Below are 23,744 nucleotides of genomic sequence, written 5' to 3' on the forward strand. Positions count from 1 at the left end.
ACTTGTTGTGGAGTAATTAGCCTCCAACTAATAAAAATAAAAAAAAATATAGTGGGAGACTTTAATACCCCACTCACGCCTATGGATAGATCAACTAAACAGAAAATTAACAAGGAAACAGAAACTTTAAATGATACAATAGACCAGTTAGACTTAATTGATAGTTATAGGACATTTCACCCCAAAACAATGAATTTCACCTTTTTCTCAAGCGCACACGGAAACTTCTCCAGGATAGATCACATCCTGGGCCATAAATCTGGCCTTGGTAAATTAAAAAAAAAAAAAGAAATCATTCCAAGCATCTTTTCTGACCTCAATGCGGTAAGATTAGATGTCAATTACAGGAGAAAAACTATTCAAAATTCCAACACATGGAGGCTGAACAACACGTTGCTGAACAACCAACAAATCACGGAAGAAATCAAAACAGAAATCAAAAGATGCATAGAAACAAATGAAAATGAAAACACAACAACCCAAAACCTATGGGACACTGTAAAAGCAGTGCTAAGGGGAAGGTTCACAGCAATACAGGCATACCTCAAGAAGCAAGAAAGAAGCCAAATAAATAACCTAACTCTACACCTAAAGCAACTTGAAAAGGAAGAAATTATGAACCCCAGGGTTAGTAGAAGGAAAGAAATCTTAAAAATTAGGGCAGAAATGAATGCACAAGAAGCAAAAGAGACCATAGCAAAAATCAACAAAACCAAAAGCTAGTTCTTTGAGAAGGTATATAAAATTGACAAACCATTAGCCAGACTCATCAAGAAACAAAGGGAGAAAAATCAAATCAACAAAATTAGAAATGAAAATGGAGAGATCACAACAGACAGCACAAAAATTCAAAGAATCATAAGACACTATTATCAGGATCTATATGCCAATAAAATGGACAACTTGGAAGAAATGGACAAATTCTTAGAAAAGTATAACTTTCCAAAATCGAACCAGGAAGAAATACAAACTCTCAAGAGACACATCACAAGCACGGAAAATGAAACTATAATCAGAAATCTTCCAACAAAAGCCCAGGACCAGACGGCTTCACAGCTGAATTCTACCAAAAATTTAGAGAAGAGCTAATACCTATCCTACTCAAACTCTTCCAGAAAATTGCAGAGGAAGGTAAACTTCCAAACTCATTCTATGAGGCCACCATCACCCTAATTCCAAAACCAGAGAAAGACGCCAGAAAAAAAAGAAAACTACAGGCCAATATCACTGATGAACATAGATGCGAAAATCCTTAACAAAATTCTAGCAAACAGAATCCAACAACATATTAAGAAGATCATACATCATGACCAAGTGGGCTTTACCCCAGGAATGCAAGGATTCTTTAATATCTGCAAATCAATCAATGTAATCCACCACATTAACAAATTGAAAAATAAAAACCATATGATCATCTCAATAGATGCAGAAAAATCCTTTGACAAAATTCAACATCCATTTATGATAAAAACTCTCCAGAAAGCAGGCATAGAAGGAACATACCTCAACATAATAAAAGCTATATATGACAAACCCTCAGCAAACAGTATCCTCAATGGTGAAAAATTGAAAGCATTTCCCCTAAAATCAGGAACAAGACAAGGGTGCCCACTCTCACCACTACTATTCAACATAGTTTTGGAAGTGTTGGCCACAGCAATCAGAGCAGAAAAAGAAATAAAAGGAATCCAGATAGGAAAAGAAGTGAAACTCTCACTGTTTGCAGATGACATGATCCTCTACATAGAAAACCCTAAAGACGCTACCAGAAAATTACTAGAGCTAATCAATGAATAGAGTAAAGGTAGAGGATGTAAAATTAACACACAGAAATCCCTTGCATTCCTATGCACTAACAAACAGAAACCAGGAGGAGATATTAAGGAAGCAATGCCATTCACCATTGCAACACAAAGAATAAAATACTTAGGAGTATATCTACTTAACGAAACAAAAGGCCTATACATAGAAAATTATAAAACACTGATGAAAGAAATCGAAGAGGACACAACTAGATGGAGAAAGTCCAGGGTATCTGAGGTGGTTAATTTTATGTGTCAGCTTGACTGGTACACAGAGTGCCTAGATATTTAGTCAAATATTATTCTGGCTGTTTCCGTAGTGTGCTTTTCCATATTAACATTTAAATCAGTCAAATGGATAAGACAGATTTCCCCCTGATAAAGTGGGTGGGTTTTACCTAATCAGTTGATAGTCTGATTAAACAAAAAAGCAAACTTTCCTCATGCAAGAGAAGTCCTCCTGCGTGAAAGCCTTTGGACCTGGGACATCAGCTTCTTTTCCTGCCTTTAGACCCAAACTGAAATATCAACTCTATTGGTTTGGTTCTTAGGCCTTCTAACCTGGACTAGAGCTAAACCACTGGCTCTTCTCAGTCTCCAGCTAGCCACCTCACCCCCTAGATTTTGGGACTTACCAGCCGCTATAATTGAATGAGTCAATTCTTTTACACACACACACACACAGACACACACACTCCACTGAATCTGTTCTTCTAACACACTACCCAGAGTGATCTACAGATCCAATGCAAACTCTGTCATAATCCCAATAGCATGCTTTACAGAAATAGAAAAACTCATCCTAAAATTTAAGTAGAATCTAAAGAGATCCTTAATAGGGAAAACAACTTGGACAAAGAAAAAGTAGAGAACTCCAACTTCCTGATTTCAAAACATTACAAAGCTACACTAATGAAAACTGTGTGTTACTGCCATATTAACAAATAGATCAATGGAGTAAAATAGAGATCTTAGCAGTAAACCCTCACTTTTAGAAGATATGCCAGGCAGTGGACTTCCTGATAGAGGGGAAAACATAGCTTTTTTAGATCTTTGAATCAAAGCAGGGACTCTGGAGTCAGATTGCTTGGCTTCAATTCTACCACTGATCCCCATGGGCCAAATGACCGTGGGTCAGTGGCTGAACCTTAGGCTGCTAATCATTAGTACTAGAGTCCTGGGAGCGTCACAAAGAACCACTACTACTTACATACAGCACTTAGAAGAGTGCCGGGCACGGGGTCTCTGCTGTATAAGTTGCTTTTCACAGATTCTGCGAAATTACCTCCCAAATGGATTTCTTGCACCACCGCCACAGAGGTTTGCCGCTAAACTCTCCCACTCTCGGAATCGTTAAGCACTTGGAGGAGGTGGGACGAGAGGCTTGACAGAGGTATACTCGCAGCGTCACATTCACCCGCCAACTCGCCAACTGCCCGGACGGCCCTTGGACTTGGCAGCAAGCCAGAGGAGGCCCTCGACCCCATTGGTTACACCTCGAGGGGACGGCCAAACAAGGCGAGTGCTGGTTGGCAGGAACCGGACCAATGAGGAGGCGGCAGGGCTGGCGCGCTGAAAACCTCGCGTCATTTGCGGCCATCTCCAGCATGCTTGACGGCGAGCTCCAGACGCCGCCCGCCACACCTGCCCTGACCGCCGCCACCGCGACCCGGTTGATAAATGGTCGCCGCCCCTGATCCGGCGGCCACCCAGATCGCGACATGAGCTCCCCAGATGATGAGGTGTCTGTTTCGGGAGCGGGTTTCGGCTCAGAGTGCGGGGAGCAGACCAGCGGCCTTGAGGCCGGCTCCATAGCCCCGCGGGGACCCGGCCCCAGCCCAGAGCCTGGGGCACCACGAAGCGGCGAAGGTGAGGGCGGGAATGGCTTCCCAGACCCTGAGGGCTTTGAGTCAGAGCGGGAGGTGCTGGAAGCGGGAGCGCCGGTGCTGCAGGGCCGCGAACGCCGGCCTGGCTCCCTGGCCGACGACCAGGGGGACGCCCTGCAGCTGGCTGACGAGTCAGTGGCGGCCATCCTGCAGCAGCTGGCCGACCTGAACGACGTGCTGGGCACCCGCAGATACCTGTCCCAGGAGAGCTACGCGGTCAGCGAAGTGTCTGCCTTGCGGGACCTCGAGGCGCGACCCCGCAGTCGAGGCGGTGCCGCCCAGAGGTGTGGGGAGGCCGCACAGGCTGAGGCTGGCCCTCTCCGGGTCGGCGGGCCCAAGGCAGGCCGGGCCTGGGGGAACCCTAAGAAAGGCACTAAGAGTAGGTTGAACGTGGCTGTGAATTGCCAGTGGCCTCCGTCAGAAAGCACAGCCGGGCTGCTGTCCGACCCCGAGTCCTCCGATGAATTCAGTAAGATAGAGCGGATGAGGGTGAGCATTTATCCCAAAGACGGAGGCCAGGCCAAGCTCAACAGCCCCGAAGATCCTGGGAACACACCCAGACGCTTGCATGTCCAAGGCAGGGAGAATCTCCTTAATGTGCCAGACTCTTGCCTATCCTCGATTCCGCAAGGATTAATTTCGGTTGTGGAAAGGCAGGGCAGGCAGGGCGATGCAGAGCAGGAGGACACCTCTCCCCCTAGAAAAATGCAGAGCGTGCTCTGGGGGAAGGGGGGCAGCCTGTCCAGCTACCCGGGAGTGGCAATAGCATCAGCTCCTGCAGCTGCCACTACAGGCAGCCTGCCGCGGCCCACTCCTAGAAGGAAGGGGGTCCAGGAGAAGAAGTCCCTTGGGGGCGTCTCCAAACCTGCCGTGGGGAGAATCTTTCCTTCCTGGGGGCAAAGAATCTCGGCCACTCCCCTGCAACCGGCCACCTTCTCCCCAATTTCTGGCATCCCGCTGCTCCGGAGGTCCAAGAAGGAGGCCTTGGTCCCTTGGGGAGCTGAAGAGTCCAAGCACACCCGTGCTGGGAAGAAACCCGTGGCTAGGCGGGCCCGGGAGTCGGTGGCAGCAATGGCGGTGTCGGGAGAAGACAACGATCCAAATAGAGACCCATTCCCAAAGGGCCAAGTGAGTAGGCCAGGCCCCTCCTCTCTCCTCACTCTTCCCCCTCCCACCCTCCCCACAACACAGGTCTTCACCCCTTGCTCCTTCTCTCCATCCCTCAGGGGTTGTCATTGGGTGACCCTCAGTCACTGGGTCATCAGGATGCCAGATTGGGGTCCTTTTACTAGGGACAAACGTTAAGGTAGCACTTTGGGTGTGCTGGGCTCGGTTTTCCACCCTTGGCCTGTTTCCAGCCTCCTCCACGAGGCTGGGGCTGGAGTGGACGGGAGAGCTGGTAGCTGAATTGATTTGCGGGGACCCCTTAAAAGCTTCACAGAGCTTCAGTGTTTAGTCGCATCACTTTCCTGAATCCTACTTGCTAGGTCTTCCCCAAACCTTCCTTGCAGGGACCCCAGGTTTCTCAGTGACACAATGCTGTCCCCAGCTCAGCTCTACCTGCTGACCTGGGGCTGACGGACAGAGAATGTGCTAAAGAGATCGGCCTTTCAATTCTCTTTCCAATTCCCTGCCTCAGCTCCGTCTTGAATCACATGAGCTCTCCCACACACAGGCATAGACATATAAATGCACTGGTATACACACGTGTGCACGTGCACACACACACTTCAGATCAGTGAGAAATCTGTCTTTCTAGCTGACCACTGACAGGCCATGGTCATCTTGTCCATGGGTGCATCATGGAGAACCCAGTAGCACCAATCTCATCATCAGAGGCACACAGTATTCAGGAAACTCAGAGCCCGTGGCCATGAACAAGGGAGAAGTCATGCCCAGAGGGCCTGGCCCCTCAGGTGAGTGTCCTGGGTTTTGATATGGGGGGAGGTGGCCAGGGGTGAGGGCAGAAACCTCTGTCTCTGACTCTCTCTCTCTCTCTCTTCTGGGGGCTCAGCCTTGCTCTCAGGACGCTTCACCCATGGGAAAAAGGGTGTCAACTCTGGGCGTAGGCTGTAGGCTATTAGCCTTTTCTGTGAAGTGCTGTTCGCCCACATTGCTCTCCCAGGTGCTGGCTGTGGCTGCCACTCTGGGAGGTTCAAACCCAGAACAACAGCCTTTGGCAACCATTGAGGTGAAATGGCTGTCCCTGAGGTGTAGGAGGGGCAGGTCCAGAGAGAAGGTTTGTGCTGCCTGCCGGGCGGAGCAGGGGACGCTTGCTGCTAGCAGAGGGTGGTACTGCCTCACCTCACGTTAGACCTGGCTTGGCACTTTGCACCTCACTGGGAACCTGGGAAGCTGGATTGTGTGTCCTTTCCCTCTCAGGTGACCGGGAACCAACTGACCATCCCCCAAGACGGAAAAGGCAGCAGCAGCCACCCGGAAGGCAGGGCTGTCCTCGGGTAATGCTTCTTCTGGCTCCTGGAAATGCACACCCAAACCCCATGGTGGGATCTGAGTCCAAGTGCAACTGATATTTGTGGGCCCCCCACCCCCATCCCATCCCCGTCCTACACCCCAGGGAGGGAGCCCACCTCCTTTCCCCTGAGGAAAGTCTTTCCCTTGCCAGTCTAGACACCTGGTTTGGGATGGAGGGCCCGGGGGAGAGGAGAGGAGGAGGAGAGGGGAGGCGGGTGTATACTAACCATTTCTCTTCCTCCTGTGTCTGCTGGCCTAGTGTCTGGTGCTACAGAGAGAAATAGACGACCTTAAGGATCAACTTGGTATGAGGAACCAGGGACAGAGAGCAGCGGGTTCTTAGTGCAGAATCGGGGTGGTCCCTTGGGGTGGGGTGGGCTGCAGGTGCCGAGGGCCTCGTAGGGATCAGCGTTCCTGTGGGGAGGAGAACCTATCAAGCCTGTCGCTGGAGCGTGCGGTGCATATTCAGCTGCGGATGTGGACAAGTAGCAAAGTACTGCGTGGACTGTGTGCACACTCTGCCAGCCAGGAAGTCCTAGAGACCTCCTTCTGATAGGACTTTAGAGATGCCTTGTTGATCTGGTGTGGCCTCTAAGAGTCTTGCTGGATTGTTTACGAGACAGTTTTTGAATGGTTTGTGCGTGGCCCCAAGCTTGAGAGCTGCTGGCACATTTTGTTTCCTTTTAGGAAATGGCTCCACATTAAATTCCGTTGGCGGGGAGTGATCAGGCCCAGAGCTCTTTGCATTGGGGCTGGGGGTATGTGCGTTTCAGGTTGCAGGGCTAGGTGGTTCCCCACCGGGACAGGTGCACAGGCTTCTATGTCCGTCTGTCTGGAGCACCTGTTTATGCCTCTCCCTGTTGCAGCCTCCATGCGGTACCTGGCTGACAAGTTCCAGATCGTTTGAAGTGAGTGTTACACACTGCATACCCCTTCCCACAATGCTGGCTGTTGAGCAGGGCTGTGGGCTGCCCTGGCTTGAGGCTCTTCCCTGACTCTGCTGTCTTACAGGTTGAGTCCAGTATCTTCCTGCAAGAGGAGCAGCTGTTACCTCCGGGGCTGGCGAGCTGTGGCCAAGCTTGCTGCCTCTCGTTCTGCCTCCACCAGGGCATCCTCTGCCCCTTGTTTTGTCCCCTCTCAGCCCAGTGTCACAGCAGTTTTTGATTAAAGGACTTCTCATGTTCTTTGTACTGCCCTTTCTCTGGGGGGTAGGGGTTGGGGGAGTGGTGGGGCAAGGCCTGGTGAGGAGCAACTCCGTATCATAGCCTGTTGCAGAGCAGTACCTCTGGCATCCTGTGGTGGGGTCTCTCGGTCAGCCTCTTCTACCATCCAGGCCATCAGGGCAACGGAGTGCCCCCAGTCTGGGTTTACTGAGGGCCTTGACTGGCCACATTGGCACATCCTCCCATCCCCCTAAAGGCCCTCTTCTAGTTCGCTAAACACCCTCCTCTGGAATTTGCCGGTTCCCATCCATTGCTGACATTCTGCCTGCCCGTTGGAAGGAACACATGACCCCCTTACAGAGCTCCAACCCATCCTCCTGCCTCACTGGACTCATGGTCCTACTTACCCTGACCACTCTCTTTTCCTGTTGGAGCACCCTCGATCCCTTCCCTGACTTGCCATTGGTGACTTTGCCTGCACGTGTAGTTCAGCAGGTGGAAACAGGCAGAGGTGCCCTCATCTCTCCCTTCCCAGGCTCTGCCCTCTCATTGGAGTCCCTACTGCGCGTACCATCCCCACCCCTGCCCCAGTCCCACCTTGCACGCTGGAACCTGCACACAGTCCTCCTCTCCTCTTTAGCCCTCACCCCTGAGACGCAAGCGCCAATAGTTTCACTTCTCCTTCTTTGGATTCAATAAGGGGCTTGGGCATGAAGCCTGGACCCAGTGACCTGGGGAGCAGGAGAGAAGGTATAGGCAACACAGGAGACAGGCTAGGCTCTGGACTAGAGGTCAGGAGATGCATCTGTTTGGTGCCAACCTGGGTCAGACTGCACCCTGGCGGCTAGAGATGGATGGTGGAGTCCTCAGTGTTTTCACATCCTCCCTGCCCTAGCCAGCTGACCACCCTCGCCGCCAGCCTGAGCCTCTCTATACCCTTGAGTGGAAATGGGCCCAATCACGCTCTATAGCAAGTGTGGTTAGTAAGTCTCTGTTCTTGCAGGGTCCCTATCAAATACCGTTTGACCAGACCCATGACACAGATCTTCCAACAAATGATATTTCCCAGAGTATCCCAGCTCAGTATCCTGGACTACATCTTTAGGGCACATGACAATGAGCCTGAACTCTGTGTTCAATTCCCCCCTCGCTGGAATTTGGGGAGCACTTTGTTTCCCTCAGCCAGCACTCCAGGACTGGGCCAGACTGAGACTCAGAGAGACAGATCTGTGTTTAAGTGAACTGAGGGTAGGGTCGGCCTGACACCATTCCTGAAAGACCAGGGTTTTATTACACAAAAGTGGGTATGATGGTAGGTAGCACATTCAGAGTTGGTGCCTGGACATCTCTCTATGTGAATAAAAGTCAGCTAGGATAAGGCCCTTGAGGCAGAAAATGTAGAGACTGGTCCAGATTCTGTAAGGCACTGAATTAGCTGAAGCAAGTGTTGGATCCCCGATATTCAAGGGGTATTGTTACATTCCCAAAATGTAGGAGGGGGATGATGCAGGGGTCACCAAACCTCAGGACAGGGTGTTGGGACTCTGACAGAGTTGGAGTGGCTGGAGGAGGCCCTGGATCCTACCTTGCCATTCTATGATATCTGCCAACTGCTGAGGGTGTGGATGACTGAAAATGGGAAGAGTGGCTCTGGAGAGTACCAGGGATATCGCTGCTCATCTTAGAAACAGGAGACCGCCCAACATGAGTTACTCGAGGCAGGGGCAAGAAGGGTGCCACGAGGAAGCGAATTTAGGAGTGACTGCACCTGGACAATGGGGAGCACTTCGCCCATATTCTCACGTTGATTCCCTTCCAGGCCTCTTGGCATGAGGCCAGGTGGACAGACTACGTGTGGGTGGAACAGTCAGAGACCTCATGATAAGAAAAGAACATGCGCGGGACTTACTCCTTCCACTCAGACCCCTCCCTGGAAGTTGGTCTTGATCACTTAGTTTAGAGCTGATCCAGTGGTTATTGCCTGGTAGTGTAGCCCATCTCGCTGTTGTCTGAGTGATTAAATTTGGCAGAGACCGTCCAGCTGAGGTCTCTGCCGACCGAGACATGTAGGTAAGTTGTGCTCAGGGAGAAGACCAGCACCAGCATCAGCAACACACTTGGGCAGAGAGGGGCCTGGGACTTTGGTCACCAGGGTGAGGAAGTGGAGAAGCTCATGGAAGTGGAGGTGCGAGGGTGTGAACACAATCCCTCGTTCACTTTTTACCAGGCTCCCTTCCCTCCTCTGAGCACACAGCTCAGACCAACTACCTCACTATAATGTTGCTGGAAACCTAGATATCACAGGCCTTGGCTCAGCCCCAAGCCTTCCACTTCCAGTGGGAAATCCGTGGCAGGGCCTGAGGCATAGGTTAAAGAAATCCATCTGGGCGCCAGGGGGTAGGAGGAATGCAGAATCCCGGCCTCATTCAGTGCACCTTGTTGCCTTTCCCCCTTATGCCCCTTCTCCATCCTGGGTGACAGTGACAGCTGCTTTGGAGAGCCCAAGGCCCCATCCTGCCTGATTCTGCTTCCTGTCCATCACCCTGGAAAATGCTCCCTCCCCATCACATCCACACCCCACCAGCACCAGCCCCAGGTCTACCTCTCTCTCTGGACTCTTGAAGGAGATTGGCACAAACAAAGAAGGTAGAGTAGGTTAGTCCTGAAGAGGGAATCTCGGGTGGTGAGCACAGTAATTTTGCCACAAAATGTCCAAGTCGTAATCCTTGCAGTTGGCTTTTATTTTCCCTGCGTGGTAACAGTGGGTTATGCTTGCAGATGCAGTAAAGGCTGCTACTCAGCTGACTTAATGTGAGGTGAGTCTCACCTGCATTGGCCAGATTTGCCCGGGCACACTGGGGCTGCCAGATTTTCCACCTTGACTATCCCTGGGTAACTATCCCAGTCCCTGGCCTGTCCCAGTGTTTGAATGACTGTGTTGTTCTTGGTGCCCTTGTGCTTGTGCAATAGTGAAGGCCTGGTAAGTACTGCTCAGATGCAGATGAAGAACAGACCTGTAGTTTTGAACCCCCCTTTTGTTCCAATCCAATCACTTCTTCCTCCCTAGTCCTCTTGAGTTATCTGCCAGCTTGACTTTTACAATGATGATTCACCTTTGTTTAAATTAATTGATTAGTCAATTTTCCTTTACAACATTGTATTGGTTTGCCATACATTGACTGAATCCGCCACGGGTGTACCTGTGTTCCCCATCATGATCCCCCCTCCCACCTCCCTCCCCATCCCAGTACACCAGCCCCGAGCATCCTGTATCATGCATCAAACCTGGACTGGCGATTCGTTTCACATTGATAATTTACATGTTTCAGTGCCATTCTCCCATAGCATCCCACCCTCGCCCTCTCCCATAGAGTCCAAAAGACTGTTCAATGCATCTGTGTGTCATTTGCTGTCTCGCATACAGGGTTACTGTTTCTTCTTTCTAAATTCCCTATATATACATTAGTGTACTGTATTGGTGTTTTTCTTTCTGGCTTTCTTCACTCTGTATAATCAGCTCCAGTTTCATCCACCTCATTAGAACCGATTCAAATGTATTCTTTCTAATAGTTGAGTACTATTCCATGGTGTATATGTACCACAGCTTTCTTATCCATTCGTCTGCTGATGGACATCTAGGTTGTTTCCATGTCCTGGCCACTATAAACAGTGCTGTGATGAACATTGGGGTGCATGTGTCTCTTTCAGGTCTGGTTTCCTCAGTGTGTATGCCCAGCAGTGGAATTGCTGTGTCATATGGCAGTTCTATTTCCTGTTTTTTAAGGAATCTCCACACTGTTCTCCATAGTGGTTGCACTAGTTTGCATTCCCACCAACAGTGTAAGAGGGTTCCCCTTTCTCCACACCCTCTCCAGCATTTATAGCTTGTACACTTTAGATAGCTGCCGTTCTGATTGGTGTGAAATGGTACCACAAGGAGGTACCCTTGTGGTTTTGATTTGCATTTCTCTGATAATGAGTGCTGTTGAGCATCTTTGCATGTGTTTGTTAGCCATCTGTATGTCTTCTTTGGAGAAATGGCTGTTTAAATCTTTGGCCCACTTTTTGATTGGGTCGTTTATTTTTCTGGAATCGAGCTGCAGGAGTTGCTTGTATATTTTTGAGATTCATTCTTTGTCCGTTGCTTCATGTGCTGTTATTTTTTCTCATTCTGAAGGCTGTCTTTTCACCTTGTTTATAGTTTTCTGAGTTGTGCAGAAGCTTTTAATTTTAATTAGGTCCCCACAGGGACAGGGGCATTAAGTATTAAAACGTTATGTTTCGATAATTACTCTAAATGTAACTGGATTTAGTTCTCCAGCAAAAGGAATAGAGTGGATGGATGGATTTAGAAAAAACACCGAAAAACAGTGCTCAACTGCACTGTTACCTACAAGAGACTCACTTCAGGTTTAAGGTCATACATATGCTCAAAACGAAGGCATGGTGAAAGGTATTCCATGAAAGTGGTAAACAAAAGAGAGCAGGAGTAGCCATACCGATATCAGAGAAAATAGGCTTTAAGCCAAAAATGGTAATTTGAGACAAAAAAAAGTCATTATAGTCATTATATAATGACAAAGGGTGTCAGTTCATCGAGATGATACAAGGATTGTGAATATTAATATATACCCACCCACCATTGGAACACCTGTGTATATTGAGCAAATACTGACAGATCTGAACAGCTAAATAGGTAACAACACGACAATAATAGGGGATTTGAATATTCCACTTCCACAATGGATAGATTACCCACATGAGATCAACAAAAGGAAAGAGGAAATGGGCTTGAACCATACTGTAGCCCAGATGGACTTAACAGAATTATACAACATTCCATCTCACAGCAGCAGAACAAATTCTTCTCAAGGGCAAATGGAACCTCTTCCAGGATGGATCATATGATAGCTCCTGAAATATCTCTAATTAAATTTAAGAAGATTAAAACCACACCAAATATCTTTTGTGAGTACAATGGCATGAAACTAGAAATCAGTAACAGGAACAAAGCTGGAAAATTCACAAATATCTGGATATTAAATAGCACACTCCTGAGCAACTAACGGGTCAAAGAAGAAATAAAATGGTATATTTAAGAATATCTCGAAACAAATGAAAACGGAACCACAATGTACTACAAAAGCAGGCCTAAGAAAGAAGTTTATAATGATAAATGAATACATTAAGAAACAAGAAAGAGGGATTCTCCGTTGGCTCAGTGGAAAAGAATCTGCTTGCCAATGCAGGATACACAGGTTCATGCCCTGATCTGGGAGAATCCCACAAGCCGCAGAGCAACCAAGCCTGTGCACTACAACTATGAGCCTGTGCTCCACGACAAGAGAAGCCACTGCAACCGGGGGCCTGCACACCACAACTAGAGAGTAGCCCCCATTTGCTGCTACTGGAGAAAAGCCTGCACATCAACGGAGACCAAGCTTGGCCAAAAATAAATACATGGGAATGAAATTATATTTTTTTAAAAAAAGAAACAAGAAAGCTACCAAATAAACAACCTTGTGGAATAAGGGAAAAAAAGAAAAAGCTAAGTGCAAAGTTCGAGATAGAAGGAAACAACAAAGATCAGAGAAGAAAAAAAATTGAAATGGAGACCAGAGAATGAATAGAAAAGATCAATGTAAATAAGAGCTGGCTTTTTGAAATGATAAACAAAATTGACAAACTTATTACTAGATTAACTCAGAAGAAAGAGTTCAAACAAAATCAGAGATGAAATAGGAGACATTACAATGACACCACAGAAATACAAAGATTGTGAGAGACAATTATGAACAGTCATACACCATCAAACTAGAAATCTAGGAATGGATAAATTTCTAGAAACATGCACTTTACCAAGACTGAATCATGTAGAAATAGAAAATACGAACAGACCAATTATAAGCAAGGAGATCAAATCAGTGAAGGCAAGAAAAACACCTCTCAGCAAAGAAAAGGCCAAGACCAGGTGGTTTCAATTGTGAATTCTACCGATCATTTAAGGAAGAATTAATGCCAGTCTTTCTCAAACTCTTCCAGAAAACTAAGAAGGGTGGAATACTTCTGAACTCATTTCACAAGGCCAGTGTTATCTGATACCAAGGTCAGAGAAAGACACTACAAGAAAACTATAGACTAATGTCACTGATGTCACTGAAATTCTTAACAAAATAGCAGGCCAAACTCAACAGCACATGAAAAGAAGTATATACCATGACCAAGTGAGAATTATCCCTGAGAGGCGAGGGTGGTTCAACCTATTTAAATCAGTAAGTGTGATATACCACATTAAAAAGTGAAAACTTAGAATCATATGATCACTTTGATATATGAAGAGAAAGCATTTGGCAAAATACATCACTTCAGGATAAAAATGCTGAACAAGCTGGGTATAGAAGGAACATACTTCAACATATTAAAGGCCATATATGACAAGCCCACCATCAGTATCATACTAAACAGTGAAAGGTGATGTCACACATGACCAAAAAATGTCTGGGAAATTGTTCTAGTTTAAAGGACACTAAAGAGACACGAAAACTGAATGCAATGCATGTTCTTTGATTGGAAGCAGAATTAAAAATATAGGGACAAAGAACAGTTTGGGGACACGTGGATTTTGAATGAGTGACTTCAGTAGATAATTGTATTGCTTCAAAGTTAAATTTTCTAAGTTTGAAAACTGCTTAAGATGTTGTAGCGATCAACATGTAAAAGAATGAAAGTAGAACACTTCCTAAACACCATACACAAAGATAAATTCAAGATGGATTAAAGACCTAAATGTAAAGCCAGAAACTATAAAACTCTTAGAGGAAAACATAGGCAGAACACTCAATGACATAAGTCAAAGCAAGATTCTCCATGACCACCTCCTAGACTAATGGAAATAAAAACAAAAATAAACAAATGGGACCTAATTAAACTTAAAAGCTTTTGCACAGCAAAGGAAACTATAAACAAGGTAAAAAGACAATACTCAGAATGGGAAAACATAATAGCAAATGAAACAACTGACAAAGGATTAATTTCCAAAATATACAACCAGCTCATACAAGTCAATACCAGAGAAACAAACAACCCAATCAAAAAGTGGGGAAAAGACCTAAACGGGCATTTCTCCAAAGAAGACATACAGATGGCTAACAAACACATGAAAAGATGCTCAGCATCACTCATTATTAGAGAAATGCAAATCAAAACTACAATGAGATATCACCTCACACCAGTCAGAATGGCCATCATCAAAAAGTCTACAAACAATAAATGCTGGAGAGGGTGTGGAGAAAAGGGACACCTCTTGCACTGTTGGTAGGAATGTAAATTGACACAGCCACCAGGGAAGATGTTATGGAGATTCCTTAAAGAAGTAGGAGTAAAACCACCATGTGACCCAGCAATCCCACTCCTAGGCATATACCCTGAGGACACCAAAATTGAAAAAGACACATGTACCCCAATGTCCATTGCAGCACTGTTCACAATAGCTAGGACACGGAAGCAACCTAGATGTCCATCGACTGATGCATGGGTAACGAAGCTGTAGTACATATACACAATGAAATATTACTCAGCCACAAAACGAACGCATTTGAATCAGTTCTAATGTGGTGGAAGAACCTAGAGTCTATTATACAGAGAGAAATAAGTCAGAAAGAGAAAAATAAATATCATATACACTGATGCATATATATGGAATTAGAAAGATGATACCAATGAATTTATTTGCAGGGCCGCAATGGAGAAACAGATATAGAGAACAGAGTTATGGACATGGGGAGAGGGGAGGAGAGTTTGAGATGTATGGAGAGAGTAACATGGAAACTTACATTACCATATGTAAAATAGATGGCCAATGGGAATTTGCTGTATGTCTCAGGGAACTCAAACAGGGGCTCTGTATCAACATAGAGGGGCAGGGTAGAGAAGGAGATGGGAGGGAGGTTCAAGAGGGAGGGGCATATGTATACCTATGGCTGATTCATGTTGATGTTTGACAGAAAACAAAACTCTATAAAGAACGATCATCTCTAGCTCCGTCCATGTTGATGCAGATGGCATTATTTCTTTCTTTTTTATGGCTAATATTCCATTGTATGCATATATATATATATATATATATATACATATATATATACACACATCTTCTTTGCCCATTCTATTCCACGTGTGTATGTTATGTGTGTATAGATATAGATATATAGACATATGTATGTGTGTGTATGTATATGTATATTTATATCACATCTTCTTTATTCATTCCTCTGTTGATGGACATTTAGGTTACTTCCATGTCTTGGCTATTTTGAATAGTTTTCCCACACCACCTTCTGAAGAGACTCTATTTTCTCCATTGTATATTCTTGCCTCCTTTGTCACAGAGTAATTGACCATAAGTGCATGGGTTTATTTCTGGACTTTCTACAACATTGATCTTTGTGTCTGTTTTTGTGCTGGTATCATGCTGTTTTGATTACTGTATCTTTGTAGCACAGTCTAAGGTCAGGGAGCATAATTTCTACAACTACATTCTTCTTTCTCAAGATTGTTTCCACAATTCAGGGCTGTTTGTGTTTCCATGCCATTTTGAAAATTATTTGTTCCAGTTGTGTGAAAAATGCCATTGGTAACTGAATAGGGATTGCACTGAAGTCTGTAGATTGCCGTGGATACCGTGGCCATGTTACAATATTGATTCTTCCAATCCAAGTTCATTTCAGTTCAGTTTAGTCGTGCAGTCGTGTTTGACTCTTTATGATCCCATGGACTGCAGAACGCCAGGCTTCCCTGTCCATCACCAACTCCCGGAACTTACTCAAACTCATGTCCATCCAGCCGGTGATGCCATCCAAACACCTCATCCTCTGTCGTCCCCTTTTTCTCCCACCTTCAATCGTTCCCAGTATCAGGGTCTTTTCCAATGAGTCAGTTCTTCGCATCAGGTGGCCAAACTATTGGGGTTTCAGCTTCAGCATCAGTCCTTCCAATGAATATTCAGGATTGATTTCCTTTCGGATGGACTGGTTGGATCTCCTTGCAGTTCAAAGGACTCGCAAGAGTCTTCTCCAACAGGAGAGTTCAAAAGTGTCATTCTTCGGCACTCAGCATTTTTATAATCCAAGACTCACATCCATGCATGACTACTGGAAAAACCATACCTTTAACTAGACAGACATTTGTCGGCAAAGTAATGTCTCTGCTTTTTAATATGCTGTCTAGGTTGGTCATAGCTTTTCTTCCAAGGAGCAAACGTCTTTTAATTTCATGGCTGCAGTCACCATCTGCAGTGATTTGGGGGCCCCCCAAAATAAAGTCTGTCAGTGTTTCCACTGTTTCCCCATCTACTTGCCAGGAAGTGATGGGACCGGATGCCATGATCTTCATTTATTGAATGTTGAGTTTTAAGCCAGCTTTTCCACTCTCCTCTTTCACCTTCATCAAGAGGCTCTTTAGTTTCTCTCCGTTTTCTGCCACTAGAGTGGTATCCCCTGCCTATCTGAGGTTATTGCTATTTCTCCTGGCAATCTTGATTTCGGCCTGTGACTCATCCAGCCCAGCATTTCGCATGATGTATTCTGATTATTTAATCAGGGTGACAAAATACAGCCTTGATGTACTCCTTTCCCAATTTTGAACCAGTCCATTGTTCCATGTTTGGTTCTAACTGTTGCTTCTTGACCCGCATACAGGTTTCTCAGGAGACAGGTAAATTGGTCTGGTACTCCCATCTCAGATGATAGAGAATCTGACTGCAATGTAGGAAACATGAGTTCTGGTCCCTGGGTCAGGAAGATCCCCTGGAGAAGGGGAATGGCTTCTCACTCCAGTATTCTTGCCTGGAGAAACCCATAAACAGAGGAGCCTGGTGGGTTACAGTCCATGGGTTTGCCAAGAGTCACACACGACTGAGCAACTAATACTTTCACTTTCACTTATTAGCATGTGAAATGAGCACAATTGTATTGTAATTTGAACGTTCTTTGGCATTACCCTTCTTTGGGATTGGACCCCATGAGCAGGATAGAAATGTAACAGATTTCTATATAATGCTTTTGTACTCTGCAACTTTACTGAATTGACTTATGAATTCTGGTAGATTTCAGGTGGCATCCTTAGGATTTCCAGTGTATAGTAACATGTCATCTGCAAACAGTGACAGTTTTAATTTTCCTTTTCCATTTTGGATTCCCTTTGTTTCTTTTTCTTCTCTGATTGCCATCTCATAAAGTACTTTCTACAATTTATTAAATAATATGGGTTTATTGAAATTAATTTACACACAAAATCTAAGTGCCTGCAAACATTCTATTATGGAACCACCACTACAATCAACATAAAAAATATTTTCATCAGCTACAAAATTGTTTCATGCTCTTTGGTAGTTTAACCCCTCATCTCAAGCCCGAGACCCTGGCCATCCCCAGTCTGTTTTCTTATGTCTATAGTTTGGCCTCCTCAAGACTGTGAAGTAAATGGAATCGGGCAGTATGGAGATTTATCCATTTGGATTCCTCAGAGAAAAGAACATATAGGTGACTTCTGGATGTGCAATGTACACCTGGATGTGCAATATACACCTGAGTATAGTTACATGGGTTGATTGGTTCATAATCATTTGTGATACTGAGGGCTTACACTCTCCACAACGTGTATATGTATAGTCTGTTTAATTCATATTTAATTCAATGTAATTAACCTTTCATGTTTGGAAGGGCTATTTTATGAAAAAGCAATAGTAAATCCTTTTTAAAAAGTGAATCATCATTGTAAAAGTCAGGCTGGCAGTTACCTCAAGAGGACTAGGGAGGAAGAAGTGATTGGCTTGGAACAAAAGAGGGGTTCAAAACTACAGGGCTGTTCTTCATCTGCATCTGAGCAGTACTTACCAGACCTTCAATATTGCACAAGCACAATGGCACCAAGAACAACACAGTCATTGAAACACTCGGAGGGCCCAGGGACTGGGATAGCTACCCAGGGATAGTCAAGCTGGAAAATCTGGCAGCCCCAATGTGCCTGGCTGGATCTGGGCAATGCAGGTGAGAGTTACCCCACATTAAATCAGCTGAGTAGCAGCTTTTATTGAATCTGCAAGCATAACCAACTGTTACCACGCAAAGGAAAATACAAGGCACCTGTGGGGATTAGGACTTGGACATCTTTGGGAAAGATTACAGTGCTCACCACCCCAGGCCCCTCTTCAGGACTCACCTACTCTACCTTCTTTGTTTGTGCCAATCTCCCTCAAGAGTCCAGAGAAAGAGGCAGACCTGGGACTGGGGCTGGTGGGGTGGGGGTGTGATGGGGAGGGAGCATTTTCCAGGGTGATGGACAGGAAGCAGAACCAGGCAGGATGGGGCCTAGGGCTCTCCAAAGCAGCTGTCATTGTCTTCCAGGCTGGAAAAGGGGCATGAAGGGGAAAAGCAAGAAGGGTGCATGGCATGAGGCCGGGCTTCTGCATTCATCCTACCCCTTGGGGCCTAGATGTATTTCTTTAACCTATGCCTCAGGCCCTGCCACGGATTTCCCACTGGAAGTGGAAGGTTTGGGGCTGAGCCAAGGTCTGTGATGTCTATGTTTCCAGCAACATTATAGTGAGTTAGTTGGTCTGAGCTGTGTGCTCAGAGGAAGGAAGGGAGCCTGGTAAAAAGTGAACGAGGGGTTGTGTTCACGCCCTTGCACCTCCACTTCCATGAGCTTCTCCACTTCCTCACCCTGGTGACCAAAGTCCCGGGTCCCTCTCTGCCAAAGGGTGGTGTTGATGCTGGTGCTGGACTTCTCCCTGAGAACAACTTACCTACATGTCTCGGTGGCCAGAGACCTCAGCTGGACGGTCTCTGCCAAATTTACTCACTCAGACAACAGCGAGATGGGCTACACTACCAGGCAATAACCACTGGATCAGCTCTAAACTAAGTGATCAAGCCCACCTGCTCCTGTGAGAGGTCTGAATGGAAGGAGTAAGTCCCACGCATGTTCTTTCCTTACCATGAGGTCTCTGACAGTTCCAGTGCACATGTAGTCTGTCCACCTGGCCTCATGCCAAGAGGCCTGGAAGTCAATCAACGTGAGAATATGGGTGAAGTGCTCCCCATTGTCCAGGTGCAGTCACTCCTAAATTCGCTTCCTCATGGCACCCTTCTTGCCCCTGCCTCGGGTAACTCATGTTGGACAGTCTCCTGTTTCTAAGATGAGCAGCAGTATCCCTAGTACTCTCCAGAGCCACCCTTCCCATTTTCAGTCATCCACACCCTCAGCAGTTGGCAGATATCATAGAATGGCAAGGTAGGATCCAGGGCCTCCTCCAGCGACTCCAACTCTGTCAGAGTCCCAACACCCTGTCCTGAGGTTTGGTGACCCCTGCATCATCCCCCTCCTACCTTGTGGGAATGTGACAACACTCCCTTGAATATTGGAGATCCAATGCTTGCTTCAGCTCACTCAATGCCTTACAGAATCTGGACCAGTCTCTACTTTCTCTACTCCCCGAATCACATCCTTCTGCCTCAAGGGCATTATCCTTGCTGACATTTATCCACACAGAGAGATGTCCAGGCACCAACTCTGAATTGCTACCTTCCATCATACCCCCATTTGTGTAATAAAACCCTGGTCTGTCAGGAATGGTGTCAGGCCGACCCTACCTTCAGTTCACTTAAACACAGATCTGTCTCTCTGAGTCTCAGACTGGCACAGTCCTGGAATGCTGGCAGAGGGAAAGGAAGTGCCCCCCAAATTCCAGCGAGGGGAAATTGAACACAGAGTTCAGACTCATTGTCATGTGCCCTAAAGAAGTAGTCTGGGATACTGAGCTGGGATACTCTGGGAAATATCATTTGTTGGAAGATCTGTGTCATGGGTCTGGTAGAACAGTATTTGACAGGGACCCTGCAAGAACAGAGACTTACTAACCACACTTGCCATAGAGCATGATGGGCCCATTTCCACTCAAGGGTATAGAGAGGCTCAGGCTGGAGTCAAGGGCGGTCAGCTGGCTAGGGCAGGGAGGATGTGAAAACAATGAGGACTCCACCATCCATCTCTAGCTGCCAGGGTGCAGTCTGACCCAGGTTGACACCAAACAGATGTGTCTCCTGACATCCAGCCCAGAGACTAGCCTGCCTCCTGTGTTCCCTGTACCTTCCCTCCTGCTCCCCAGCTCACTGGATCCAGGCTTCATGCCCAAATCCTCTACTCAGTACAAAGAAGGAGAAGCAAAACTATTGGTGCCTGTCTAAGGGGTGAGGGCTAAAGAGGAGAGGAGGACTGTGTGCAGGTTCCAGCATGCAAGGTGGGACCTGGGCGGGAGTGGGGATGGTACCGGCAATAGGGACTCCAACGAGAGGGCAGAGCCTGGGAAGGGAGAGATGAGGGCACCTCTGCCTGTTTCCACCTGCTGAACTACACATGCAGGCAAGCTGACCAATGGCAAGTCAAGGGAGGGATCAAGGGTGCTCCAACAGGAAAAGAGAGTGGTCAGGGTAAATAGAACAATGCGTCCAGTGCAGCAAGGAGGATGGGTTGGAGCTCTGTATCGGGGTCATGATTTCCTTCCAATGGGGAGGCAGAATGTCAGCAATGGATGGGAACCTGCAAATCCCAGGAGGGTGTTTAAGAACTAGAAGAGAGATTTTAGGGGAATGGGAGGATGTGTCAATGTGGCCAGACAGAACCCTCAGTGAACCCAGACTGGGGGCACTCTGTTGCCCTGCTAGCATGGATAGTAGTAGAGACTGACCCAGAGTCCCCACCATAGGATTCCAGAGGTACTGTTCTGCAACAGGCTCTAATATGGAGTGACTCCCCACCAGGCCTTGCCCCACTCCCCCAACCCCTACCACCCAGAGAGAGGGCAGAACACAGAATATGAGAATTGCTTTACTCAAAAACTGCTGTGAGACTGGGGCAGAGAGGGGGCAAAACAAGGGGCAGAGGATACTCTGATGGAGGCAAAATGAGAGGCAACAAACTTGGCCACAGCTCGCCAGCCCTGGAAGTAACAGCTGCTCATCTTCCAGGAAGATACTGCGCTCAACCTGTAAAACAGCCGAGTCAGGGAAGAGCCTCAAGCCACGGCCAGCCCACAGCCCTGCTCAACAGCCAACGTTGTGGGAAGGGGTATGTTGTGTGTAACACTCACTTCAGAGGATCTGGAACTTGTCAGCCAGGTACTGCATGGAGGCTGCAAATTGGAGAGGAATAAACAGGTGCTCCAGACAGACGGACATAGAAGCCTGTGCCCCTGTCCCGGTGGGGAACCACCTAGCCCTGCAACCTGAAACCCACATACCCCCAGCCCCAATGCAAAGAGCTCTGGGCCTGATCACTCCCCACTACCGGAATTAAATGTGGAGCCATTTCCTAAAAGGAAACATAATGTGCCAGCAGCTCTCAAGCTCGGGCCACGTCCGAACGTTTCAAAAATTGTCTCGCAAACAATCCAACAAGACCCTTACAGACCACAAAAGATCAACAAGGCATCTCTACAAGTCCTATCAGAAGGAGCTGTCTAGGACTCGTGTGGCTGGCAGAGTGTGCATGCAGTCCACACAGTACTTTGCTACTTGTCTGCACGCCCAGCTGGACATGCACCACACGCTCCAGGGACAGGCTTGATAGGTTCTCCTCCCCACAGGAATGCTGATCCCTACGAGACCCCCTGCACCTGCAGTCCACCTCACCCCAAGGGCCCATTCCAATTCTGCACTAAGAACCCGCTGCTCTCTGTTCCTGGTTCCTCATACCAAGTTGCTCCTTAAGGTCATCTATTTCTCTCTGTAGCACCAGACACTAGGCCAGCAGACACAGGAGGAAGAGAAATGGTTAGTATACACCCGCCTCCCCTCTCCTCCTCCTCTCCTCTCCCCCGGGCCCTCCATCCCAAAGCCAGGTGTCTAGACTGGCAAGGGAAAAACTTTCCTCAGTGGAAAGGAGGTGGGCTCCCTCCCTGCGGTGCGGGATGGGATGGGGGTGGGGGACCACACATGTCAGGTGCACGTGGACCCAGATCCCACCATGGGGTTTGGGTGTGTATTTCCAGGAACCAGAAGAAGCATTACCCGAGGACAGCCCTGCCTTCCAGGTGGCTGCTACTGCCTTTTCCGTCTTGGGGGATGGTCAGTTGGTTCCCGGTCACCTGACAGGGAAAGGACACACAATCCAGCTTCCCAGGTTCCTAGTGAGATGCAAAGGGCCAAGCCGGGTCTAAGGTGAGCTGAGACAGTATCGCCCTCTGCTAGCATCAAGTCTCCCCAGCTCTGCCCGGCAAGCAGCCCAAACTGTCTCTCTGGGTCTGCCCCTCCTATTCCGTAGGGGCGGCCATTTCACCCCAATAGTCGCCAAAGACTATGGTTCTGTGTTCGAGCTTCCCAGAGCAGCAGCCACAGCCAGCACCTGGGAGAGCAATGTGAGCAAACAGCACTTCACAGAAAAGACTATTAGCCTGCAGGTCTACGCCCAGACTAGCTGTTGGGGCACTGCCACCCATCACCCCTATGAAACAAATTCCACACAGAAGGTGATGGGGCCAGGGCTAGCCCTATTGACACCCTCTTTCTCAGGGGAGAAGCGCCCTGAGAGCAAGGCTGAGCCCCCAGATGAGTGAGAGAGAGAGAGAGAGAGAGAGTCAGAGACAGAGGTTTCTGCCCTCACCCCTGGCCTCCTCCCCCCATATCAAAACCCAGGACACTCACCTGAGGGGCCAGGCCTCTGTTCATGACTTCTCCCTTGTTCATGGCCATGGGCTCTGAGTTTCCTGAATCTTCTGCACCTCTGAAGTTGATGTTGGCGCCCCTGGGTTCTCCATGATGCACCCATGGAGAAGATGGCCATGGCCTGTCAGTGGTCAGCTAAAAACAAAGATTTCTCACTGATCTGGAGTAAGGATGTGTGTGCGTGCACGTGTGTGTGTACCAGTGCATTTATATGTCTATTCCTGTGTGTGTGAGAGCTCATGTGATTCAAGATGGAACTGAGGCAGGGAATTGGAAAAAGAATTGAAAGGCCGATCTCTTTAGCACATTCTCTGTCAGTCACCCCTAGGCCAGCAGGCAGAGCTGAGCTGGGGACTATAGTGTGGCACTTAGAAAGCCTGGGTCCCATCCCTGGAAGGTTTGGGGAGCAACTAGGAAGTAGGATTCAGGAAAGTGATGCGTCTAAACACCGAAGCTCTGTGAAGATTTCAAGGGGTCCCCTCAAATCCATTCAGCTACCAGCTCTCCCTTCCACTCCAGCCCCAGCTTCATGGAGGAGGCTGGAAACAGGCCAAGGGTGGAGAGCCGAGCCCAGCACACCCAAAGTGCTACCTTAACGTTTGTCCCTAGTAAAAGGACCCCAATCTGGCATCCTAATGACCCAGTAACCAAGGGCCACCCAATGACGACCCCTGAGGGATGGAGAGAAGGAGCAAGGGGTGA

At 47.5% G+C, this 23,744-nt stretch overlaps 1 protein-coding gene across 1 annotated transcript; it reads left to right on the top strand.

The window, feature by feature from the left end:
- The first annotated feature begins 3,523 nt into the window (after positions 1–3,523).
- On the top strand, positions 3,524–7,070 carry LOC136153927 (uncharacterized protein CXorf49 homolog). The gene is made up of 5 exons (XM_065916067.1): positions 3,524–4,816; positions 5,448–5,604; positions 6,071–6,147; positions 6,423–6,468; positions 7,030–7,070. Exons 1-5 carry the CDS (start codon positions 3,524–3,526, stop codon positions 7,068–7,070), a joined length of 1,614 nt encoding a protein of 537 aa, XP_065772139.1.
- Positions 7,071–23,744: the final 16,674 nt, after the last annotated feature.

Source organism: Muntiacus reevesi, chromosome X (assembly GCF_963930625.1).
Source record: "Muntiacus reevesi chromosome X, mMunRee1.1, whole genome shotgun sequence".
NCBI lineage: Eukaryota > Metazoa > Chordata > Mammalia > Artiodactyla > Cervidae > Muntiacus > Muntiacus reevesi.